Source organism: Lontra canadensis, unplaced genomic scaffold, assembly GCF_010015895.1.
Source record: "Lontra canadensis isolate GAN:19392208 unplaced genomic scaffold, GSC_riverotter_1.0 scaffold16, whole genome shotgun sequence".
NCBI classification, from domain to species: Eukaryota; Metazoa; Chordata; class Mammalia; order Carnivora; family Mustelidae; genus Lontra; species Lontra canadensis.
Window position 1 is genome coordinate 16,569,690 of NW_022631010.1, and position 25,106 is coordinate 16,594,795.

Sequence of the window (25,106 nt, forward strand, 5' to 3'; positions counted from 1 at the left end):
CTAATATTTGATATCCAGAGCTGATATGAAATGCTAAGGTTTCAAATGAAGAGTGAGAATTCCATAATCCAAAGTCATTGACACAGTCAGTTATTAACTTTCTAATTATTGCAACATGTTATGATTCATATGCTATTAGATGCCATTAACGTGGTCAATTTTATGCAATAGAGATTTTAAAATATTTGGATCCTTAGGATACTTTTTAATGAGATGAGGAATGACCAAGAAAATATTTTTAATTACATGGTGGTCTGTAGGTTTTCTGATGACAAATTACTGAAAAATGTTGTTTAAAATGAATTACATAGATTTACATAAAAGCAAAGTTTCAGCTTGGTTGACCTTTTTTGTGACGGTCAGGATCAGTGGTTGTCAGGAAGCAGTTAGCTTGAAAAACCAGGAATATACTTAATTATCCCAAACACAGTAAGTCAATGTTATAGGAATTAGTGAAAAAGTAAGCGCTTTTTAAAAAGAACCCATTGAGAGAGCATTCTGAAAATAGCTATTTGGAAATGCTTTCCTTATTATCTAATCCTGTTATGAGAGATGATATATGTCATATGAGAGTATTAGCATACTTAAAAACCTTAGAAATAAAAAAAAAATTAACTCTTTCAAATGTCTTCTAGATAACAAATATGTGGTTAGTGGGAAGGTATTGTTTTTATTTATGTGAAACTACTCAGAAGGCATGTTTTTATATTTTTAACAATTGAGGTAAAAGTCTGTTGAAACTCTTTATTTGGAAGATGTTATTTTTTCTTTTTTTCCAGGGTTTTGTTATGAAAAGTTTCAAATACACAGAAAAGCTGAATTTTATGGTGAATTTTATGTGTTATCCCACTAGATAGAGAGAACAGGTGTTAAACTAATTCTCTACAGACGAAAAAAAATTGAGACTCGGAGAGGTTAGGTAAAAACCCTATGGCCACACAGCTAATTAGGCAAAGAGATAGGGACTTACTTATAACACTGAGTCCAGTGTTTTTAGCTCTTCCACACTGCTACTGCACAAAGTTGCAGCCTTGACAAACTGTCCATATGAGTGGTTTTCAGTCATGGATTCTGACGATAAGCATTCATTAGAGTCCTCATTTCTTCATCAGGCCATTCATCCTTTCATTTATTCTTTTAGTCATCAAATATTTATTAAGCATCTCTTATATGATATGCTTTGTAAATTAGACATGACTTTACTAAAAATAAGAACTAGCCCCTACTTTAAGGCATGATGAATGCATAAGCAAATAAATTGAATTCATTTATCACTTTAGTCATTATTATTTTAAAATAGTATTTTAATTCCAATATTCTTCTGAGTGAGGAATAGCCATAATTTGGGTTTATATATTTAAGTTTACTTGAGTTATTTAAGTTATATTTTGAGTTAATTTAAGAGAAAAACCAGGGATAAATTTTTGTTTTGCTGTATGTTCTTAAGAATCTTTTGAGTTGTTGGCCATTTTACATACTTTATAAGGAACCAGATTAATTAATATAGGTTAATAATAAGAAATATTGCAAGTATTATACTTTAAAGATGATTTAAGGATTATATATGCATACACATGTTTATATATATAGAGATAGATAGATAGACATATCTATATATAGATATATAGGTATGTAGATACAGATGTCTAGATATCCCTTAGAACCTATTTTAAGGTGACTTATCAAAAGAAGAAGGTATCTAACCTAGGAACTCTGATCAGGCCAGATAAGACATTTGTAAGGGCTATTCTTAATAAAATTTCCTATTTCCTTTAGATATTTCTTAAATTAAGGCTTTTTTGTATGTTCATTTGAAATGATTACTTAGGGGCTCAAGCAGAGAATTCAATTGATGGCCTTGCAGTAAAATTATTATTATTATTTTTTTTAAAGATTTTATTTATTTATTTGACAGAGAGATCACAGTAGACAGAGGCAGGCAGAGAGAGAGAGAGGGAAGCAGGCTCCCTGCTGAGCAGAGAGCCCGATGCGGGACTTGATCCCAGAACCCTGAGATCATGACCTGAGCCGAAGGCAGCGGCTTAACCCACTGAGCCACCCAGGTGCCCCATGCAGTAAAATTATTTTTAAAAATTTATATTATTCAAAGGAAGGCAGATGATCCAATCTTTTTAGATCATGGGAATGAGAATTCTGATATATAGAGAGACATACATTGTTTTATTGTGTTTCACTTTATCGCACTTTGCAGATACTGTGTTTTTTTTTTTTTTTTTTAACAAATTGAGGGTTTGTGGCAGCCCTGCATCAAGAAGTCTGTTGGCAATATTTTTCCAACAGCATTTTCTCTCTTGGTGTCTCTGTGTCACATTTTGATAATTCTTGCAATATTTCAAACTTTTGTTTTTACTATATTTGTTTTGATGATCTGTGATTAGTGATTAAGACTCCCTGTGAGCTCAGATGATGGTTAGCATTTTTTAGCAAAAATGTGTTTTTAAGTTACGCTTATGTACATTTTTAAGACATAAGCTATTAGACACTTAGTAGACTACAATACTGTGTAATGTATAAACATAACTTTAAGCACTGGCAAACCAAAAAATTCAGTTGAGTCACTTTATTACAATATTCACTTTATTGTAGTCATGTGGAACTGAGCCCACATTATCTCCAAGGTATGCCTGTATACATTTACACAAAAAAGATGACTTCTAAGAAAAGTACATAAACTTGTATATTAATATTCTAAGTAAACTATGTGTGTATATATGACCATATCTAAAATGTATTTATATATAAGTTATATATAAATATTACATCTATAACCAGGTTTATATATGTTTGTGTGTATTATTCATCTATCTATCTAGGAGATACAGTTTTCTTTAAAAAGTTAGTTGCTTGGCTTTGAAATTTTCCCCTTCAAAAAAGAAAAAAATTGCATGTAATTTTACTGATTTACATTTTTTACTGTAGGTTTTTAATCTATGAAAATTATAAATATTAAACTCAAAATTTTAAGGAATTATTTCATAGAGCTGATGGATTTTTGACATACTGAATGACAGCCTCAATAATTTTTTCTTGTTTAAATACTTGTGTTATGCCTTATAAGTGAGGTTTAATGGGTTTCAGTTATTTTGGAGGGTTTCTGGGGCATTAGTGACATTTGGAATTATCCTTCTAAGTAAGATCTTTGGTGCCTTTATTAATTGGTGACACTTTTATCCTGACATATGGCACAGTATTCCAAGTGCAGAAAAAAGTGCACGATAATTTTACTAATTTTTGTTTCATTACTTCATGAATTCAAGTATAAGAACATTAAATAAACCATAAATGATAGTACCACTGACCTCGGGAATACCTTCTGAGATTCCCATATAGTTGTCTATAACAAGAGTCTACCTTAGGAGAAACATTAATGAGGGGAAAACATGAAAAACCTTCTCTAAAGATGATTAATTTATTAGAGTAATCTTGAAAATATGTACAAAATGGATGTTAAGGCTTTCAAAATAATAAACTATTTTTTAAAGATTTATTTATTTATTTGAGAGAAAGAGAGAGAGATCAGGAGTGGGAGGGGCAAAGGGAGAAGGAGAGAGAATCTCAAGCAGACTCGGGGCTGAGAGCCCATCCCCATGCTGGGCCTGATCTCATAACCCTGAGATCACCACCGGAGCCGAAATCAAGAGTCAGATACTTGACTGACTGAGCCACCCAGGTGCCCCCAAAATAATCAATTATTTTTGCTCAGGAAAAACTCAGGGAATAAAAGAAGTAAAATCAGCCTTATTATTTTCTTGTTTGCTGTGATATTTAGCATTATTTAAATGATTTAGAATTTGCAAGACAGACAATTATTGGCCTATGTTTAGTTATTAAAAACATTTTCTTAAGTACTGACTCAGGAAATCTTAATTAACATTAAGGAGAGTTTCAACAAATCTTGAGTTTCTATTTAATAAAGTTCTTTATAATTCTCGTTTATTTTAATATTTTCATTTTCCTCTGTATGTAACAATCTAGTAACTGATTGGTATTTGGAATAAGCATTCTGCTCAATCCTTTTAAGAAGTGTTTAATTTTGTAATGATAAGTATTATCACATTCGTATTTTTTGTTTGATTTTTATTTAGCTCTGTTTGAAATGAATTTTTAAAACAATTATTTGTTTATTCATGTTTTATTCATTTCTTAAGCATTTATAGAATGCATACTACAAAATAAGCATTGTTTTTAATACTGAAAAAAATTTTTTTAATGTATGTTGGACACTTTTTTTAAAATGCAGCTAAGTGCTTTAGTTAATTTTCTTAATCCTCACAATCCTATACTGGAAGATAACCTATTTTATTGATGAGGGCACTGGGTGAAAAGAGATGAATAAATCATAATCCTTGCCCTTGGAAAGTTCATAGTTGAATGGAGAGGACTCAGAAAAAGTTAATTACAATTTTATGGGGGAAATGTAGAAAAGCTTGTTTTCATTGCCATGAACCCTCAGAAGAAAGTATGTATTTGTGCCTGATAGTCAGAGAAGTTGTCATAAAGGGAATGACATTTGAAGTGGGCCTTAAATAGATGTTTTCCTGGGTGTTTGGGAGGGGGGCAGATGAAAGCAGAAAGACTACTCATACCAAGTTGTAAAGTGGTGAAGGGTCTTGGTGTTTATTTGGTAGTTCTGGTGAGCTAACTTTGCCTGGCAGGAGACTTTGGGTGTCTGTGTGTATATGTGCCTATGGGTGGGTGAGAGTGAGTGGGTGAGTGTGTGTGTGTGTGTGTGGAGGAGGGAAGCTGGTGTCCGTTTGGAATTTTTGAGGGGCTAGCAAGGTGGTATGAGGATGCTGGAAAGGCAGGTCAGGGCCTTAAGGTAAGAGTCTCCAAAGAAGTTTGAAGATCAATTTGAATTAAAAGCAGAGCCTAATCACTAAATAAGCCGATATCTTAACAATGCTTTAAAAAATTTAAGAGTAACAACTTTAAAATAGCTAAGTTGAACCAACTGCTAAATATATCTATCATAGATTCTTTTGGAGTTTATTCTCCTATTTTTAAAAATTATCAACTAGAAATACCTTTTACCTTATAAAAACAAATTATTGAGGTTGTGTTTATTAGAACTAAAGTCTAGAAATGGAAAGAAAACATACTATCATTTCAAATTCTTTTAACACTAAATATGGTGTTTCCCCAGTATTATGCAATCTTGTGCTATCTAGTTTGGATTCCTGAGCAACTAATCAGTTTGTAGATTATATAGGAACCTTCATTTATTACCTTTTCTCATCTAACGATCCACTTTTTCAGCTATTTCTTGGTCTTACTGTAATTCTGCCAAAGATGAGTCATGTATGAATATTAAGAAAGTTGAATATGTGTTTTAATACAAAGTAACATTTCTTAGTAAGAAAGATGAGGAGGTTAGACCATTATTAGATTGTTCCTATTTAGCTAATTCACTCTATTTTAACATATTAAGTTTGGTGTCACTGGCTGTGTCTGTCCAACTGTTCAGTGGCAGAATCATTGCGAATTGACTGTGGGTTGAGTCAGCTCAGGCCAGTGCATTATTGAGGCCATCAGTCTCTCAAGTACCACGGAGGAGGTGGACATGATTTGTAGGCAATGGGAGTTGAAGTCAGAATAATCCTTCTGCAGGGGCTCAGCATGCCTAAGGAATTGAGAAGTGGGAAGGGGATTATTAAGGTTAGACTGAGTTTGGCTGATGGAAGGGTATGGCAAGTAGCATTAATTAAATGACCAGGAGTTCAAATGCACAGGAGGAGAGGGAGCTATAATGCAGTGAAGCAAATAGTAAGCCTTGAGATTCTAAGGAGTTCACTGAAAATATATAAAATTTGGGATCAGTTAAGAAGTAGGTTTTATTTTGTTTATTTTGTTTTGTTTTAATTAACATATAATGTATTATTTGTTTCAGGGGTATAGGTCTGTGAATCATCAGTCTTACACAATTCACAGCACTCACTATAACACATACCCTCCCCAATATCCATCACTTAGCCCATCCTTCCCATCTGCCTCCAATCTAGCAACCCTCAGTTTATTTCCTGAGACCAAGAGTCTCTTAAGTGTTGTCTCCCTCTCTGGTTTCATCTTGTTTCATTTTTCTGACCCTTCCTTGATGATCCTCTGTCTTGTTTCTCAAATTCCTCAACTGACTTATTTCCCTTAGCATAATGCCCTCTCGTTGCATCCATGTTGTTGCAAATGGCAAGATTTCATTGTTGTTTTTTGATGGCTGCATAGTATTCCATTATATATATATACACACACCACATCTTCTTTGTCGATTCTTCTGTTGATGAACATCTAGTCTCTTTCCATAGTTTGGCTATTGTGGACATTGCTATAAACATTGGGGTGCACATGCCCCTTCAGATCACTACATTTGTATCTTTAGGGTAAATACCCAGTAGTACAATTGCTGGGTCATAGGGTAGCTCTATTTTAAACTTTTTGAGGAACCTCCATACTATTTTACGGAGTGGCTGCACCAGCTTGCATTCCCACCAACAGTGTAGGAAGGTTCTCCTTTCTCCACATCCTCACTAGCACTTGTTGTTTCCTGACTTGTTAATTTTAGGTATTCTGACTGGTGTGAGGTAGTATCTCACTGTGGTTTTCATTTGTATCTCCCTGATGCTGAGTGATGTGGAGTACTTTTTCATGTGTCTGTTGGGCATTTGGATGTCTTCTTTGCAGAAATGTATGTTCATGTCTTCTGCCCATTTCTTGATTGGATTATTTGTTCTTTGAGTGTTGAGTTTGATAAATTATTTTGGATACTAGTCCTTTATCTGATATGTCATTTGCAAATGTAAGAAGTAAGTTTTGATATCTCTGTACACTGAGAGTAGTGAGTTCTATTAAAAAAATAAGTGATTGGTGAGATGATTTTTGCAAATTCTGTAGCCAGCACAACACTATTCATTGAGTAAAAGTAAACTGCTAGTAAATTTTGAAATTTTAAACTTAAAATATAAGAATTATACAGGAAATGCTAGGCTCTTACTATTTACTTTATTCAGAACTGTAAGAATAGTTCTGTATCCAAGAGTTTGCTTCTTTGCTTCTTTCTAACAAATCTGTATAAGTTTGCTCTTCCAGGTTATTTTTTTTTTTTTTTAATAAAAAGTTCATAGAATGCTTTACAGTTTCTCCCTTTGCTCCAGCATTGACTTCATAATCTGGTACCATTGTCATTAATGCTAAATATATTTATTTGAATTTTCTCTGTTGGAGGTTTAACATCTAATTTAAAAATTGAATTATTAGGATTTTAATTTAGAACATTTAATATTTGTTATTAAAGCTTCAGCCTAGACCAGTATAATAAGATATGGAGGGAAGAGTTTTCTTGTTGCTCTGGGATTGAAAACTAAGACCTCAAACTAAGGGCAAAAAGGCATTAGGTGCCCTGCATTCTAAAGAGAGTTTCTAACAGTTGGTGCTCAAAGACTTACTCCATTTAACCATAAAAGTTTCCTGTAACAGGCCCTGCTCTCTTCTACTACCGAGTACCTTTATGACTGTAGTCACAGTTTGTGTTCCTAGGGAAGCAGACTTTGAAATAGAGATTAGCATGCAATATATTTATAAGGGAGCATTCTTGGGATTGAAAAAAAAAATCTGTGAAAGAATGAGGAAGGAAACAAAACCAGGATGGGGGTTTGGGGGGGATGGAGTTGAGCTGTGTTGCTGTCTTAACAAAAGTGAGTTAAACATCTGGGAAGCTGAGATGGCCCTTCATAGTTGTCTTGAGTTGGAGCAAGGGCTGTGCCTTTCTGTCTCTGTATGCATCAATCATTGGGCAGGGGACAAGGCTTTTATATGCCCAAGTTATGGGATATGAGCTGCCCGGGAAGAGGGCATGACTTGAAGTGAAGCAGCTCTATTAGCTTATATAGTTCCTGGAGAGGCCATCAGATACTCCTTTGACCCTACTCTTCTTTAACCTCAATTTATAGGGTCTTTTGTTTTGTCCTTTGGATCCCTGAGCCTCTGTTTATTTTAGAGGACTCTGGATCCTATTTAAATCTTTTATTTTGTTAGGCCTTGGCTCTGTTTAGGTTTAGCTTACAGGTCCTGGTCCATGTTAGTGGGCTCTAGTTCCAAGGGCAATGGAATTTTCAGGGGCTCTGTGGTGTTATTTTATTTTTTTGCCTTGGTGTAATTGGAGTGAGTGGGGCTCCAAGTGGTCTCTATTGCTTCTGCCTGAGAAGCAGAACGGATTTTCTGAGGTAGGGCTTCCTGGTGCTTCTACATGGGGGAAAGGAAGTCTCTGACCTGATGGGGTGAAGAGTACTTCTGGGCCTGGTAGCTTATTGTGGTTGAGATCTTACCCCTTGCCAAACTCTGTGCCCCTTCTGCCTTGATATTTCTAGGTAAGAGAAGGATTCTCAGGCCTGGTGGGAAAAAATGCACTTCCTAAGCCAGAGCTTTTTGTGGCAGATGCCAATGCCTGTGGGGGATGGAAAGCCCTTCCTGGCCTGGGTGCTTGTGGTGGGATCCTCTTTGCTGGTGTCTGCCATTGACCCCCAACCACCCAATGTCTCTTGGTCTTGGCAGGCACTCTCACTCAGACCCCATGGGGGTCTTCCTAGCAGAGTACTTATTGAGGCAGGATCCCCCTTGCTGATGCTGTCCTGTGTTTTTCCACGTAAGGGAGAAGTTTTAGGTTCCCAGGAGAAGGAGAACACTTTTTTTTGAAAGCTTATTGTTAGCAGTACTCCTGAGATGAAAAGAGATGAACAGAGATGAAAAGAGCCTACCTACACAATCTTGTGTTGCTAGGTTGGATGTCAAGAAACCCAGGGTCTTCTTCCTGCCCTGGGATCTCTCACCAATTCCCTTCCCCACCTTGAGCCTTCTGAGTTCTCCTTTGGTTGCCTCTTCCATTATTTCCAGTATTTTTAGTTGTACTTAGCAAGGCAGTAGAGAGGAAAAATAGAACAAGAGACAAATCTGTGTGATCTTGCCTGGACTAGAAGTCTGAGAGGGCAAACTTTTGGAAAATACAATATCCAAAGTACCATCAACCCATAAAACAATGTTTTTTCTTAAATGATCTTTAATACCATGATTATAATATTTAGATATTAAATACATGACTTATGTTAAAATATTGGATAAATATTAAAATATTTATAACATGTAGATTATTTAATTTAATGTGTCTACTTTACTCAGCTATTTATTCCCAAAACACACATCCCAGACATAATACCAGCTTAACAAATGGTTTTTAAACAATTAAATTATAATTTATATTTTTATAAATGATAAATCAAGGCACAGAGGTTTAGATGGCTTTCCCGAAATTATATAACTAATTACTGGTGAAATTAGGGGTTAATATTAAGTTTTTTTTTTTTTTCCCCTCCGGTCAACAGCAAATTCATTGCATCTGGGATACTAAATACAAATTCTTTTATTAACTGTTGCAGCTTCTATTTTATTTCTGATATTTGGATACCTCAGAGTGATATTAGAAAAGAAACTCTTTTTAGTAAGTATTATTTCATTATCCTGTGAGATTTGTTAAATAATAATAATTTTTAAAAAGCCTTTGTAATCAGTAATCAGCATCTCACCAATGATAATACTTTTGTCTGAGATTAGTATCGGTGCTTTTCAATGCATCAGAATAAAACTAATCTCTGTTATAGAGTCCACAGCTGGCCTTATGGAGCTGTAATAACAAAAGTAATTGGTATTTTTTTATAGTCACAGGATGCAAATTATAATTTGTCTCCTGCGTACAGAAAAAAGTGGGTCTTTTTTCATAAAACGATTAGACTTGGTATTGATAAAGTTATATTTTTTCATGTTTCAGAGGTGATTTTTTTTAATGGTTGTAGTTTACATAAACATAATAATATACGCATTATATCCTTGAACAATTTAAAATTTTGTTGCATATTTATTGATGGGAAATATAATTTGAAATAAAATTATTAGGCTTATGTAATTTAGGAAGGAGAAAAATCATTGTTTTTTACTTATTACTTCAAGTTATCAAAAGTATTATTTATTTGATAATCCTAAATTCTAGGGTAAAGAATGCTAATGATAGAAAATTTAGGACAAAGGAAAGCATATATTTATTTTCATTTTGTGTTTTTCACAATAGGCATATACAATCTTAGATTAGCTAGTTTGCATTTACCTGGTAAAAGCTGAACTTTAATGTACTATTATTACTTTGATAAATTCAACTTAATTCAAGTCAAAAGCCTTGTTAATTAAGAACTATACACCCTCATTGGTAGCAGTGTATATATAATTGCTCATGTTGCCTAAATTCATACTGAGAATTTTCATCTTTTTAAACGCCAATTTTTAACATTATTGGAATATTAAGTGTAATGTTTCAAAAGAGTTTTCCCTTATAGACAATTTCAGATTTTATGAGATCTAAATTGCTGATTATTTTAATAGTGTTTGTAAATGACATGGGAAAGTATAATTAAAGATACTTAAATGTTTATAATTTTAAGTTGTATGATGAATATAAATGCTATCCAATTTTGGTCACTAGCTTGATTTAAAAACTAGTAATACTACCATTGTTGTTATTTGAATACATCATTTATCATGAGCATTGGCTAGGCTTCTATTTTGAAATAGCTTGGAAGAAATAATTCCTTAAGAGATAGTTTGGCATACTATAAGGATAATTGGTTAAATGTTGAATGAAAGAGCTCAAACCTTGGTTTGATTACTTACTTAGCAGCCCATGACTTGGGGAAACCAATTTAGTGTCATTCATGATAGCTTTAGTTTCCTCATTTGTTAGAGGAAAAGTAAAAATTTCCACTTAACATTCCACTTAACATTGACTGGAGTATGACAGATCAACTCTCAGATCAACTCTCAGACATTGCCTAAGAAATAAGAGATGCTCAGAAAATTGTCATCAGGGTTTACTTGTATGTTCTTTTATTTGTTTGTGATGATGGGTGTATTTTTTCCTTAATAAGTTTTCTGAAGTATGTGTCATCTTGTCCACCGGCTTGGTGATTCAGAGCATGACTTTGAAATGAATCATAATAGAGGTCATTTTAAATTTTCATAAGTTGGCCATGTCATGAGACCAAATTTGGTGCAAATAGATAAGGACTGCTTGATGATCCAAGTATTGTGTTAGGATGGAAAGCCACATCAGCTTCTCTGTGAGACAGCACATTTTAGTTGTATAACAAGACTTTAATGAACTGGAAGAAAAATGTTGCTTTAAAGTGATGTATTTAGATTGGAGGAAGAAAAAAATGGAAACATATGTTCTACTGAATTTTCTTTAACACTGCTAGAGAAAGTCTTCATATGCTACAGTAATCTAAAAAAGAAAAGAAATAGTTTTACTTAGCCTTGAAATCCATATTGAGCTGAAGCATTCTCACATCTCTTTGTTTTTTTTTTTTGATAAATTTCACTTCCATATCTTTCTAATAAGTTAGTACCTTCTGAACTTTTGTATCTTTAAGCTTCTGAAGTATACTTTAAATTTGCAAGGAATTTAATTAGAAAGTAGTGGAAACTTTCTTTCTCTAATCTTTTCTAGGCAAGTTTTTAGTCTGCTTTGAAGTTCAAGACCTGTCATGGTTTGTATCTGGTAAACATGAAAAGAAAGTGGTTAAAGAGGCTCACCATCAGTTGAGATGGCTTTATTATTTTTACATTAAAAACAGACCATTTTAAAATTTATATATTTGAAATCAGAAACTCAGACCCTTTCAGGTATAGTGAGAACTTTTCACTGATGTATTTTACATTTAAATCAGAGGCAGTTCAGTGAACTTCATGTACTTGTCAAAACATTTTGATCAGCTTACCAGTAAATAAGACATCAAATGATGCTGATGTTTTATGTACCCAGGGTATACTTATGAATGTTAAACTTTTGCTAATTTTGACTTATTTTCATACACATATTTTAATAATTTTGTTAAACTCTTAAATTTAAAAAAATGTTTATGCTCTTTTATGCACAAATACTTTGGAGGATGTTCTATAGGACAAGTATGAATATATAGGAATACACACACACACACACACACACACACACACGAGGATTTTTACTAGATCACTGTCTATAATGGAAAGAATGGTGACAATCTAAGTGCCCACATATAATAGGAGTGGTTTCACTCAAACTTTAGAAGAGTATAGTATGTCATATATTTTTTAGGCTAAATCCATTGACATATGGTAAATAAGAAAATTATGTTACATGGTATTTCTTTATAGTAGAATCCATTGTTTTTAAAATAGCAATCCTAGGAAGATTCAATTATGTGTATATATTTATATGAACATGGAAGAATAGTAGATAAAACCAGTTGGATTTAATAAAATACTTGATTCACATGTTCAAATGAATATATATTATTTTATATATTTATGTTCATATTTTTATATATTTATAAATTTTATATTTTTTAATTAATAAGGATAACAGTCTACCATATTCATTATTACACAAATAAATATAAGTACAGGGGCCATCCTCAAAAGAGTTATAAATTCAGAGAGTTAGTTTGTGAAGGGATGTGATGAGATTTAGGAGAGCCACCAGTTGTGACCAGTCTGGGTAAACCATATCTGTTAAGTCCAGGTCCCTATAGGAACCTTGGCACAATCAAATTAGGAAACTTCAAGGATGGGTTATTTACAAAGGGAATAAGTACGAGGGTTAGAGCCAGGAATGGTGTAGGAGAAACTCAAGGGATTGTTCAGGAACCAGTGCTTACCAACAGCACAACTATTACCACTCTGATCTCAAGGAAATGAATGGAAGGAGACCAGTCAGAGCCCAAAAGGAGAGAAAGTCATGTTATAAACTAAATGACTTTGATTAGAGGAGTGACCTTTATGCAAGGGACATAGTTCAAGGTAAGCTTATAGGGAGTGAACCAGGGAAATAAAAACTTTGAACTGATTTTTATTTCTCCCACTAGCTCTTGCCATGGTTCCCCATTAACTGAACCCAACCAGAGCCAGAGGTTAGGAGGACCCATTGATGCCCTCTATATTGATCACTTTTGGCAGAGAAGAGGGTATAGTGTAAAGAGTGGGTCTTGTGCAGTAAGCAGAAGCTATCTGTTATAAATATCCAACATTATTTTTGAACTATATAATTAATATAACCCAGAAAGGAAAAATCTCTTATAATATACAAAATATTGACACTCATTTTCTTTATGGGTTTATAGAACTATTCTTTCTTTTTTTTTTTTAAGATTTTATTTATTTATTTTTCAGACAGAGATCACAAGTAGGCAGAGAGGCAGGCAGAGAGAGAGAGGGGGAAGCAGGCTCCCTGCAGAGCAGACAGCCTGATGTGGGGCTCTATCCCAGGACCCTGAGATCATGACCTGAGCTGAAGGCAGAGGCTTTAACCCACTGAGCCACCCAGGCGCCCCAGTATAAAATTATTCCTTAATTGGCCTAAGCCCAAAGACAGAATTTTAAAAAGAAAGAATTTGAGGGGCACCTGGGTAATAAGCACCCAACTCCTGATTTCGGCTCAGGTTGTGATCTCTGGGGCCTGGGATCAAGCCCCATGCCGGGCTCTGCACTCAGCCTGGAGTCTGCTGGTGGGTCTCTCTCTCCCTCTGCTTCTGCTCTTCTTCCCCTTGCTCACTCACTTGCTCTCTCTCTGGAATAAATAAAAAAACAAAAGAATTTGAAGATGGCATTGTTCCTCACTCTCCTCTGTGCCTAAGTCCTAGTTCTTCCCAAAACTCTGATGAGGGTATAGCACAGGACATTTCAGAGTAAGGGCAGAAATCTGTAGTTCTCTAAAATGAATATGGCTTTGGCTCCCGGAAAGCGTAGATCGGTCTGAATGCTTTTAATAGTGGGTTAAAAAAAAAAAAAGATTTTATTTATTTATTTGAAAGAGAGAACATAAGTGGTGGTTGGGGGGGAGAAGGTGGAAAGGGAGAAGCAGCCTCCCTGCTGAGCAGGGAGCCCTATGAGGGGCTCAGTCCCAGGACCCAAGGATCATGACCCGATCTGAAGACAGACGGTTAACCAACTGAGCCACTCAGGTGCCCCAGGGTTTTTGTTTGTTTGTTTTGTTTTTAACTTCTAGTGTGACTACCAGAGGTAGCACTGCAATCAAGGTCATGGATTATGAGCTGATGTTTATAGAGTTTCAGCAAGTGCCAGGTACTGTAGAGTGGTTTACTTAGTTATCATTCCCACTGTGCTCAGCAAACCTGTATCATGACCATTTTACCAAATTACTGATTAGAAATGGACATTCCAAATGGTTAGATCATTAGCTGGAGTTTCAATAACTTTCTCAAAGATGATGATCGAGTCTGGAATTGGACCTTGATCTGTTTGGCTTTCTCCTGGCACAGCCCCACTTGCTGTTAAACTGTGAAGGAGCCATTACCTATTATTGTAGCTCTCCCACCTGTTCCACAAATACAGTTTTCCCTTTCCCCTCTCCTCTTCCCCTGTCTTCCAGTTACTCCCTTAGTTATATATTTAGCACATATTTATTCAGTACCTACTCTGTGCTAAGAATTGTGCATAGTGCTGTTGATACCAACAAATATGGCCTTGAAGGAATCTTCTCCAGGTAGCAATCCTATGCATTTTCCTTAACCCCAAATCCTTTATCTCTGAGGTTCTTTGTCTCAATCTTCCCATCAATTCACTATGACTGAGAATTGTTCTTTTGTCTTATTTATTTAAAATGTAATGAAAATAACCCTTTTAAAAAAAATCTCAATGCTGTTTCATTATTGGAGAGAAATAAAGATTCCATAATATTAAGAGAAATATGAAACAAGGCAACCATGTAAAGGAGTTTTCTTCAAAAAGACTGTCTAGCTTTATTGAAACAAATTAGTCTTCCCAAGAAGTGTGTAAATGAGGGTGCAAGTTCAGGCTTATGTTTTAATCAGGCTAAAAGTGTATCATATTCCCTTAAATAAGCACATCTTGTATTTTTCAAATTGAAATTGGTTTGTGTTCAAAACCTTTCTTATCAAAGACAAGTTAAAACTGCTGTTCAAGTGTCTTGTATCATTATAACCACAAAGCTAATACACATTTGAACTCATTTTTTCCCTATTTAGACACGCTTGTTCACTCTTTGGAAAGTCCAGATTGGGTTCCTTAAGTAGTCCTATTTTTGTGACTGAGCCAGTGTTATCATCATCAAAATTACAACTGATTCGGAATATAGTGTCGAGAAAGATGACTGGTACATAAAAGCATGTGCTGATTCCTCTCATTTTGCATTAGTTACATTGCTTTAGGGAGCTGTAGGAACTGCCAATGCTTTAGTTCACCCTTTTATAATTCAATTAGGTGATCTTCAGTAGCATAACATTTACTAGACTCTATGCATATTATGTTTTGTTACCATTTTTGGATGTGATTTATGAGGAGGAAAAAAAAAGTATATATATATACACATACAGCTATCCCCTGCCTTTCAAAAGTTCATATTATACCACCTAACTTGTACAGAAGACCTTCGTTGGTACTTATTTTCTCTAACTGAAAAGAAAACTGAAGAGGATTTTTGCTTTTATCAAAGAAGTGGAAAGAGCATTCAGTATTTTTCTGCAGTGAGCCAGTACAGAGGCACCATGTTTCCTGAGCAGTGAGTGGCCCCATCAGGCTCCTTCCCTGAGAACTAGGCTCAGCATCTCAGCATCAAAGTACTGTAGCTTTGAACCTATGAACATCTCTGCCTTATTGCAGATTATTTTGTGTATCTATTAGCAAGATATGTCCTAAGGTATCAGAAAAGCCCAAAAGAGGTCATTTTTTGGGTCTGGGAATGCTAAAAAAAAATTTCCATGTAAATTAATGATGATTACTTTTTTGCTTTATGCCATTTTAGTTTATAAAAAGTTTCATAGGAATTCTTTTTTTTTTTTTTTGGTCAGGTAGTGGAGAACACATTTCTGTGTGTGTGTGTATGTGTGTGTGTGTGTGTGTGTGTGTATGTGATTCTAGTTTGGTTGGCAATACTGTATGATAGGTTCCTCTCCTGGGTCTGATCCTAGGCAAGCCACCTGACATCACTGATCCTCTTTAACTTCTCGCTTTTGTAAAATGAAGGAGTTGGGCAAAATGAGCAGTTTTCTTCCCATGTTGCAGTATTTCTTGAAGTCACTGAGTGCACAAAATGGTGACTGATGGAGCCAGATTGGCTAATGAGGGGCAGCTCTTGCTTCTCCCTCCTACTTCAACAGAAGTAATTCTGTTTTGTTATATTTGTTAATACTCCCAAGTAAATTTTCTAATCCCTGATGCCTTTTCATCAACTGTAGGGCTCATTGTATTCTATTCTTGGCTTCATAGTAGGTTGCAACTTATACAAAACACACAGACCCTGGAATAATCAGTGGTTCCTTTAAATTCTGAAGTAAGTATGAAATGTAAAGTATTAATCATGTATTTATGCCTGGTTTCTACATGTGAGGTAGTTAAGCCTATGCTTAATTTTCTCTCTTTGTCAGCTTCAAAACAGGAAATTGTACTATTGCCCCAAACCTCTGGTGTTCCATTGCTTTTGTTTAGAAGGTGTGAATCTAGTAAAGCATGAACAGAGAGTTGTTGCCAAACTGATGGCTGTATTTCTCTGAGTAGATTGTGTTTCCACAGCTGTCCGTTGGGATGGTTGCTCCCTGTATGAAGTAGTTGTGGAGTCATGCATGTGCCTTGGATTTTAATATTAGATGTTTTAGCACTTCCTATTTTGAGTTTCAAAGTATAGGGACTATCACATGTGCCATTCCAAAAGGTGACATTTCAGCTTTTGTGCCTTTTAGGATAACATGTTGTGAATGAAATGGTGTGTTAGGTAGAGCTTCTGGGGAAGTTTTTTTTACCAACAATAATTTGACATCCCATGTGCTCTATTGTAATAAGAAAGCAAAATAAATAAACTGAACTGGGTGGTCAGGATCCTGTTAGAATGAAAGTAACTACAATTTCCTTTGTAATGATGAAAAGAAAACAGAAACTCTGCACAAATACTTTTAATCAATGTTTAAAGACTAGTCTCAGGCTGTTGCTTGTTTGCCAGGTAGTCTTGGGTGGGGGTAGAAATGGGATGGAAAACAAATAATTACTGTAAAGATAATAGAAATTACTTGGCAAGTGGAATACAAAGTTTTTTCAGACATTGACCAGGCCAGCTTAGCTCACAGTCAACCTGAGTTACTTACCTCTCCCAGCTCTGGATTCTTTCACAGTCTGGATTCCAGTAGGCCTCCCTCATCTGCATTTCACTTTCTGGGGTTTCAGTGACCGGTGGTCAACCACCTGATCTGGAGGCAGGCGATCCTCCTTCTGACTTGTCGTCAGAAGGTCTGTAGTAGCCTAACATGCAATGCCTACGTCATTCACCCCACTTCACCTACTCAGGTAGGCATTTTTTCATCCCACATCATCACAAGAAGAAGGGTGGGTGCCGTACATGGTATTCAGAGAGAGACAAACCAATTCACATAACTTTTATTACAGTACTTTATAAATAATTACTTTATTTTATTATTATTGTTCTTAATCTTTTACTGTGCCCAGTTTATAAATTAAACTTTATCATAGGTGTGCATAGGAAAAGGGGAAAAAAAAACCATAGTATACATAGGTTATGGTACTAGCTGAGGTTTCAGGCATCTACTGGGGGTGTCTTGGGAGGTGTCCCCTGTGGATAATGGGAGCTACCATATTTCAGACTCACAAACAGCAGGAGCTGTTAAGTATGCTAAAATACAGGGCATATGTTAGGTTAGTGGTTTTGTGTTTGGTTTTGTGTTTTAAGATTACTGAATAAAATTTTGTTGCCTCAAAAACTGTCAAATCTAAGAGAACTGTCAAAAACAAGAGAAGTTATCTGTCGCAGAGATGTCCAATATATGGCATGTCTGCTGTCATTTCAATTCTCTCTACACTACTCTGACTGTGATCAGTATTATTAACTGATTATAGTTCTCTTTCCCACTAACCCTAGACTTAGCCTTAAAGTCTTTTTCAAATCAAGAGGTACTGACAGTCTTTTCTAATTAATAAATGAGGATTATTGGAAATTTGTTTGCTATCCCTGATAATTCTAAATTTCCTGATAGAAGATAAATAAGATAGTTGACTATGACTTAACACAAATCACTGAGGTATTTAGAAACTGAGACATAATTGAAATAGGTTGTGTGGCTCTTTCTATTAGCCTATACAGACTAAAAAGGATTTTGAGATATTACGAGGAAAAGCCCTTTAGGTGTCTGATAAACTGTAGCTTTGTCTTACATTTCTAATGATGTATGACATGCATTCCATTTAGGAACTCCCAGTAATATTAGGAAGATTACTTATATAGTAATTTTATTTTTCATCATTTGATCCACAATTTAATTATATTTATAAAAAGATACAAATGGATGCACACACAAACATATATATACACACACACACAGGGACATTCAAGATAGTGTTTTTAGAATAAAGGTAGTTTAACATTCCCTTTGTGTTCTGAGAAACACATGAAATAATGATACTATTGGTAAGTGATGTGGTAATCTTTCATATAGGCTAATTATCCCACAAAAAGGATTCCTACATCGTATTATTTTCTGGTTTTGATAATTTAAAAGTGAATATAACTATAGAAATTTGATAATTTTCATTAAAAAATTCAAAATTGAGTGCAGTTGAAAGAAAACAATTTCTCAAAATCTCTAAAAAATTAATCATTTGGTGAGGATATGATAAGTAAATTCTCCATAGTTGCCACTTTGAAATTAGATTTAAGTAAATCTGCCACTTTATGTTCAGTGTTTTTTTGTTTTGTTTTGTTTTGTTTTTGTTTTTTGCTTTATAAACAATGAAACTGTTCATCTCACTGAGTTATTTTGGGGGCACGAAAAAGTGCAATATATAGATTCATTAACTTGTAATGGCTCATTTTAGTTTCTCATTGAATCGATTTTTTGAGACAGTTACTAACTTGATTTTTTCCTCTACTTCTCTAGTAATAGAAAGGGTATTTTACTTAGGAAAATGTGAATAAAGATAGTGTTGGTTAGAATGCTCAGAAAAGAGATTTTTAAATCTTATTTTAGAAGTGGTGATATCATGCTCATAAACTTTAAATTTTCTTTGTTTCTTTTCTCCTTTTCCTTCTTTGTGAGGCTTTGAGAATAACAAGAGGCATGTCCAAAATTCCCTCTAGCAAGGGAATTAGGTAGGGACAGAAATACATAAACATACTTTGTACATTCTTAATCATTAAATATTTCCAAAGAAATTTTAAAAGTTTTTTTAACAGTCTTTGATTTTACATACAGAAAAAGCACCAAAGTTTGCTTTTTCCACACATTTTAGTAAACACATACCTCTAAAACAAAAGAGAAATTGGACTAAACTTACCAGGTCTTCCATTATTAGCAAGAATGTATTGAGAGCTTCTTAGATGCAGTCCAAACTATTAAACGCAGACCTTCTCTTTAGGGGCTTCCTATTTAATTGGGATGTAACTCAATCTATTAGAGATAATTAAGTAGAAATTAAATGACTATTAATTTTAGACACACAAAAGTCATTTCACTTTGGTGAAATGGAAGAAATATTCATCCACCTGGACAATAAATGTTGAGCATCAGTTATGTTATATATAAGGTATTTTGTGAAGGTAAAGGTAATATTTTGAAATCCTGATAAAGGTTTGCTTTTATTTGCCTTCATTTATGTCACTTTTACTCAAGAAAATTCCCTTGATATTTTTGCTAATAAACATTTCATTAATTTTTTTTTTTTTTTTTTTTTTTTTTTTTTTTAGAACAGAAATTGATGGGGCACTTGGGTATCTCAGTCCTTTAAGTGTCTGCTTTTGTCTCAGGTCATGATCCCAGGGTTCTGAGATAGAGCCCTGCAACAGGCTCCTCCTTCTCCCTCTCCCATTCCCCCTGCTTGAGAATGCTTCCCCTCACTCTCTTTCTGTCAAATAAATAAATAAGTAAAATCTTTTTTAAAAATTGATAAAATAGGCTTAAATTTCATGAATTCTTTAGAAAAGTCATTACCCGGATTATAGTTCTTAGAATTGCTTAGAATGAAATAAAAATATATGTATATATAATATATATATATAATATATATAAAATATATATATTTTTTCCATTATATATTTTCAAATATATATATTTGTGTGTGTGTGTGTGTGTGTGTGTGTGTGTGTGAGAGAGAGAGAGAGTATATTTTAGCACTCAAGATTAAGTTCTATTACATGAATAGTAATGAACATGAAATTATCTTAAAAGTCAGGGCACCTGGTTGTCTCAGTCATTTAAGCAAGCTTCTGACTCTTGATTTTTGGCTCAGGTCATGATTTAAGGGTGATGAGATCAAGCCCTGTGTTGAGCTCTGTACTGGGTGTGGAACCTGCTTAAAATTCTCTCTCCTTCTTCAAATTCAAACCACATTGAGATACCACCTTACACCAGTTAGAATGGCCAAAATTAGCAAGACAGGAAACAGCATGTGTTGGAGAGGATGTGGAGAAAGGGGAACCCTCTTACACTGTTGGTGGGAATGCAAGTTGGTGCAGCCACTTTGGAGAACAGTGTGGAGATTCCTCAAGAAATTAAAAATAGAGCTTCCCTATGACCCTGCCATTGCACTACTGGGTATTTACCCCAAAGATACAAATGTAGCAAAAGGAAGGGACATCTGTACCCCAATGTTTATAGCAGCAATGGCCACGGTCACCAAACTGTGGAAAGAACCAAGATGCCCTTCAACGGACGAATGGATAAGGAAGATGTGGTCCATATACACTATGGAGTATTATGCCTCCATCAGAAAGGACGAATACCCAACTTTTGTAGCCACATGGACGGGACTGGAAGAGATTATACTGAGTGAAATAAGTCAAGCAGAGAGAATCAATTATCATATGGTTTCACTTATTTGCGGAGCATAACAAATAACATGGAGGACAAGGGGAGATGGAGAGGAGAAGGGAGTTGAGGGAAATTGGAAGGGGAGGTGAATCATGAGAAACTATGGACTCTGAAAAACAACCTGAGGGTTTTGAAGGGGGTGGTGGGAGGTTGGGGGAGCCCGGTGGTTGGTATTAAGGAGGGCACGTATTGCGTGGAGCACTGGGTGTGGCACAAAAACAATGAATACTGTTACTCGGAAAAGAAATTAAAAAAAAAAAAAAAGATTCTCTTTCCATCTCCTGCTGCCCTTCCATGTCCCCTCCTGTCTCTCTCTTTCTCTCTCTCTCTCTCTCTCACACACACACACACAGTGGTGGTACACTATGCAGAATGCCACAGTTTGGTAAAGTAATTCTATGTTGATATTAAAATGTGACCAGATACACTTATCTAGACATGAGCACACATCTGACATAAATTGACTTGATAGTTTTCCAGGACTGGGGTTCTAGTTCCTGTACCTATGCCTACTCATCTACCCTCATCTATTGGATAAGTGCCTAGTTAAACAGATGGACCTTGGGCTATGTTCTCAAAACAGGTGACCTCTATCTTTATTGAGCTAAACATTGGGTAAAAGTAGCTGCATTGTGTTATTGTGCTCCTGGCCATGATAATTTGAGTGAAAAGCTACCATTCATTGTTGTTTGTTCTTGGAAATACCTTTTTCTTTATGACTGAATATGTGAAGGGTGGAAGAAAAGAGAGTTTCAGGGATCTGGAAAACTTACAGATAGGGAAGCAGTTCTCAGTGACATATAAAAATAAATAATTTAAAAAATTAATAAATAATCAGCAGGAGTGTGAAGTGCCATATGGTTTTATAAATGTAGGTAGCTGAAATTTTAGAAAACATTTGAATTAGCCAAGAGACGTGGGTTGATCATGAAAATTCTGCCATTCACTGAAGGGTGTAGGAACCAAAATAGAATTCACAACTTCTTTCCTCATGCCCTTGCAACAAGTTACCACTTTAACAGGTACAAATTTTGATCCAGTGCAGGACATTAAGTCCTGGCTACCATCTGTGTAAATACTATACACTCTTGCGTGAAATCAGATAGATTTGGGGACCTGAGTTTCCAGAATGGCTGAAGATTTTATGACATCAGAAGTGTGTTTTATTTATGATTGATAAATGCCATTGCTATCTAGTTCATGTTTGTGGAAATAGTACTGAGAGGAAGGCAAAAGCAGCAATTAGATTGTCCTGTCCTTGGAAGATAATATGAAATAAGATTTGATGCTCTAATATTGACATACTGATAACCTTCAAAGGCATGTGTTCTCTATACATTTTCATGGTATTCTCTTTAGTGTTGTATAAATTATCACATAGTTAACCTCATGGAATTATGAATATGGGCATTTGTTGCTAAAATGATCCATTATTTATCGATGGGATCAGTAACGCTTAGGTATTTGCTTCTCTTAATTACGGCAATGGTTTGTGGACAGCACACTGAAGATCAAGTTAAAGACTCCTACTTCTCTTTCTTAAATGATTTCTTTGGTTGTTTTTTTGTTTGTTTGTTTGGTTTTTGGTAGTTCAAGTTTTTACACAAAGAAAGAGACCCTGGATGCCACACACTTTCTTTATACTGTTGTAGGATTTCTTTTTTTATAATGGCGTGAGATTATGCCTAGGATACATAAGAACTTTATGGAATAAAGCTCAGTGCAGTATGTATAAACTTTTGTTTTCTGGCTGTTATAATGATTAGATAAACGTAGGCATAAGGTTGTTTACTACTTCAGCAGAAACCTGCAATGGAACTTTATGAAGATTTGACCTCTTGAAAGAAATTCAAGTGGAATTATCTTATACTTTGCTTGTTATTTGACTTCTATAAATCTGTGTGCTAGGATAATGTGTAACTATGTAAGAAATGGCACAATATTGTTTTACAAAAATGCGTTTCTTTTCCTCAAATAAAACGTTAGTGCTAAAAGTAATAAATCTGTTACTGGTTAAGGGTTCTTACTGCACAGTGTCTTAGGATAGCTTTATTTGATGATGTTTTATTCAAATTATTATTCTTTTATGTTACATTGTCCTTTGAAACAGTTGAATTGCCTAAATAACATTATTCTATCTCTACTTGATAAATCAGAGAATATAGAAGATTAATTTAGATACAGAATAGAAAATAAAAGAGTCACAATATGTACTTCATTTTATTAGAAGGCAATACATATAAATATAGTCATTTGAAGAGAAAAAAGAGATAGTGAATTATTTTAATTTTCATACCATCATAAAGGAGTAATAAAAGCTATCCTTATATGAAAGTACATTGTGTGAGTCTTTGTGTATTTATGAGACATGATCACCACCAGCTTTTTCTTAAACTATCTGACATATGATAGTTCTTATGTATTATTTTATGTTTTTTGTTTGTTTTGCTTTAAATAGTTCTTATGTATTATTTAATGTTTTTATGTTTGTTTTGTTTTAAACAGCAAACGCCAGTCTTCTTGGAGGAGGAGGTGGTAAGTCCTGAACATCACTTATTTTAAAATATATTTTTTACCACACCAACCACAAAATATTAAGTAAGTTCTATGACACTTTAAAGAAAATTAATTTAGTTATAATTATTAACCACAAAAGTGATAATCTTCTAGAAAATAACTTACAATAAAAGTAAATACATTGGTTTGCCTTAATGTTATTTTAAGACTTCAAAATATGTGGAATACTGTTTCTTTTCTCCTCAAACTCTATTTTACTTTGGCACAAGCTGTAACAGCCCTAAGCTATTGAGACAAATACACATGTAGTAGGTGATGGAGTCACTTTTAATATAAATTCTAAAACAGTACATTTGGAGACTTGTGGATTTAGGTATTTTTCTTTTTTCATCATAATGACTTAAAAAAATATATGGCTTTGTAGTGTGAGAGCTTGATACATCAGCCACTTACTGTGACAAATAAAAAGATATTACTCTTGGCACTTTGCTTTGTCTTTTAGCTTGTTTAGAGGAGAATGAATGAGATCAAATTGAGATGAAGAAGAGAGATTCCTATACTGGGATTTTTTTGTTGTTGTTGTTACTAAAATCTTGGAGATGTTGAAAGATGAAAGCTTTCCTAATCCATCTATATATAATATAGTAGGAGGAAAACTATACAATAGAATAGGGTGCTTTTCATTTAAGACCCAGATGGATATAAATTCATTTGTTTTCTCTCTTTCTCTTTTACTCTTCTTTTCCCTTTGCTCCCTCTTTTCATGTACATAGTTGCAGTAAATGTGATTGCACAGAACTTTAGGCTTTCAAAAAATTTCCTGGCTATCATCAAGATGTTACTGGGTAAATTTTATTTGGAAACTAAAATATTAATCATTGTTCCTATATAGGAATCAATAGATTTTTAGAAAACAGAATCCTGGAAATAGAAATAATAGAAAAACAGTTTAATCTAGAAAGTACTCTTTATATTATCATGTGTTAATGCACATTCTATGGCAGAGTATTTCTTGTCTTCTTCCTTAAATTACTTAGAAAATATAAATTGATAAGATTTCTCATTGTAATTTTGGGAAATGAGAAGGGAAAATTTTCCTTGGGAAATTTTACTGGGAATATCCCAGGACATTTTTATTTCTAGGTGTCTCTTGTCAAGAAGACATTATTAAAATAAATTGCCCATAGTGCTGATTTTCTTACAAAACAAAATATTGGTATTTTAGCAATTTGATGAATACTGTTAAATAGGATAAATCTGTCTCATGTACAAGTAGTCTAGATGTAAACTAGACTGGTTGTATAGTAATTCCATGGTGTCATCAAGCATTCAAGCTCTTAATTTTCTGTTCTTTTTTCCTAGTACATGGAACTCAGGTCCATGGTAGTAACTGGGGTAAATAAATGGCTCTAGCCATTATAGATATGGGGGTCAGGAGGAGTACGAAAGATGGCAAAAGATAAAAAAAGATGGCCCCTAAAGATGGTCATTTTCTTTAAGTAGCTTTCTCTGAAAGTCTACATTAGCCTTAAACTTATCAAAGGGTCATTAATGGATACATGTAATTTCATTCCAGGAAGCAATGCACTCATGAAAAAGTGCTTAATGTTGTATTTTCTTTTCTTTTTTTATTCTGGCCAGGTTATATTTAACTAATAC

The 25,106-nt window shown here is 34.4% G+C and overlaps 1 protein-coding gene across 1 annotated transcript in view; it reads left to right on the forward strand.

The window, feature by feature from the left end:
- MACROD2 (mono-ADP ribosylhydrolase 2) overlaps positions 1 to 25,106 on the forward strand; it is a 1,923,023-nt gene that overhangs the window by 445,528 nt on the left and 1,452,389 nt on the right. Inside the window, exon 4 of the mRNA XM_032859215.1 lies at positions 23,436 to 23,465. Within this exon, the coding sequence (XP_032715106.1) occupies positions 23,436 to 23,465 (30 nt within the window). The remainder of the gene's footprint in view (positions 1 to 23,435; positions 23,466 to 25,106) is intronic.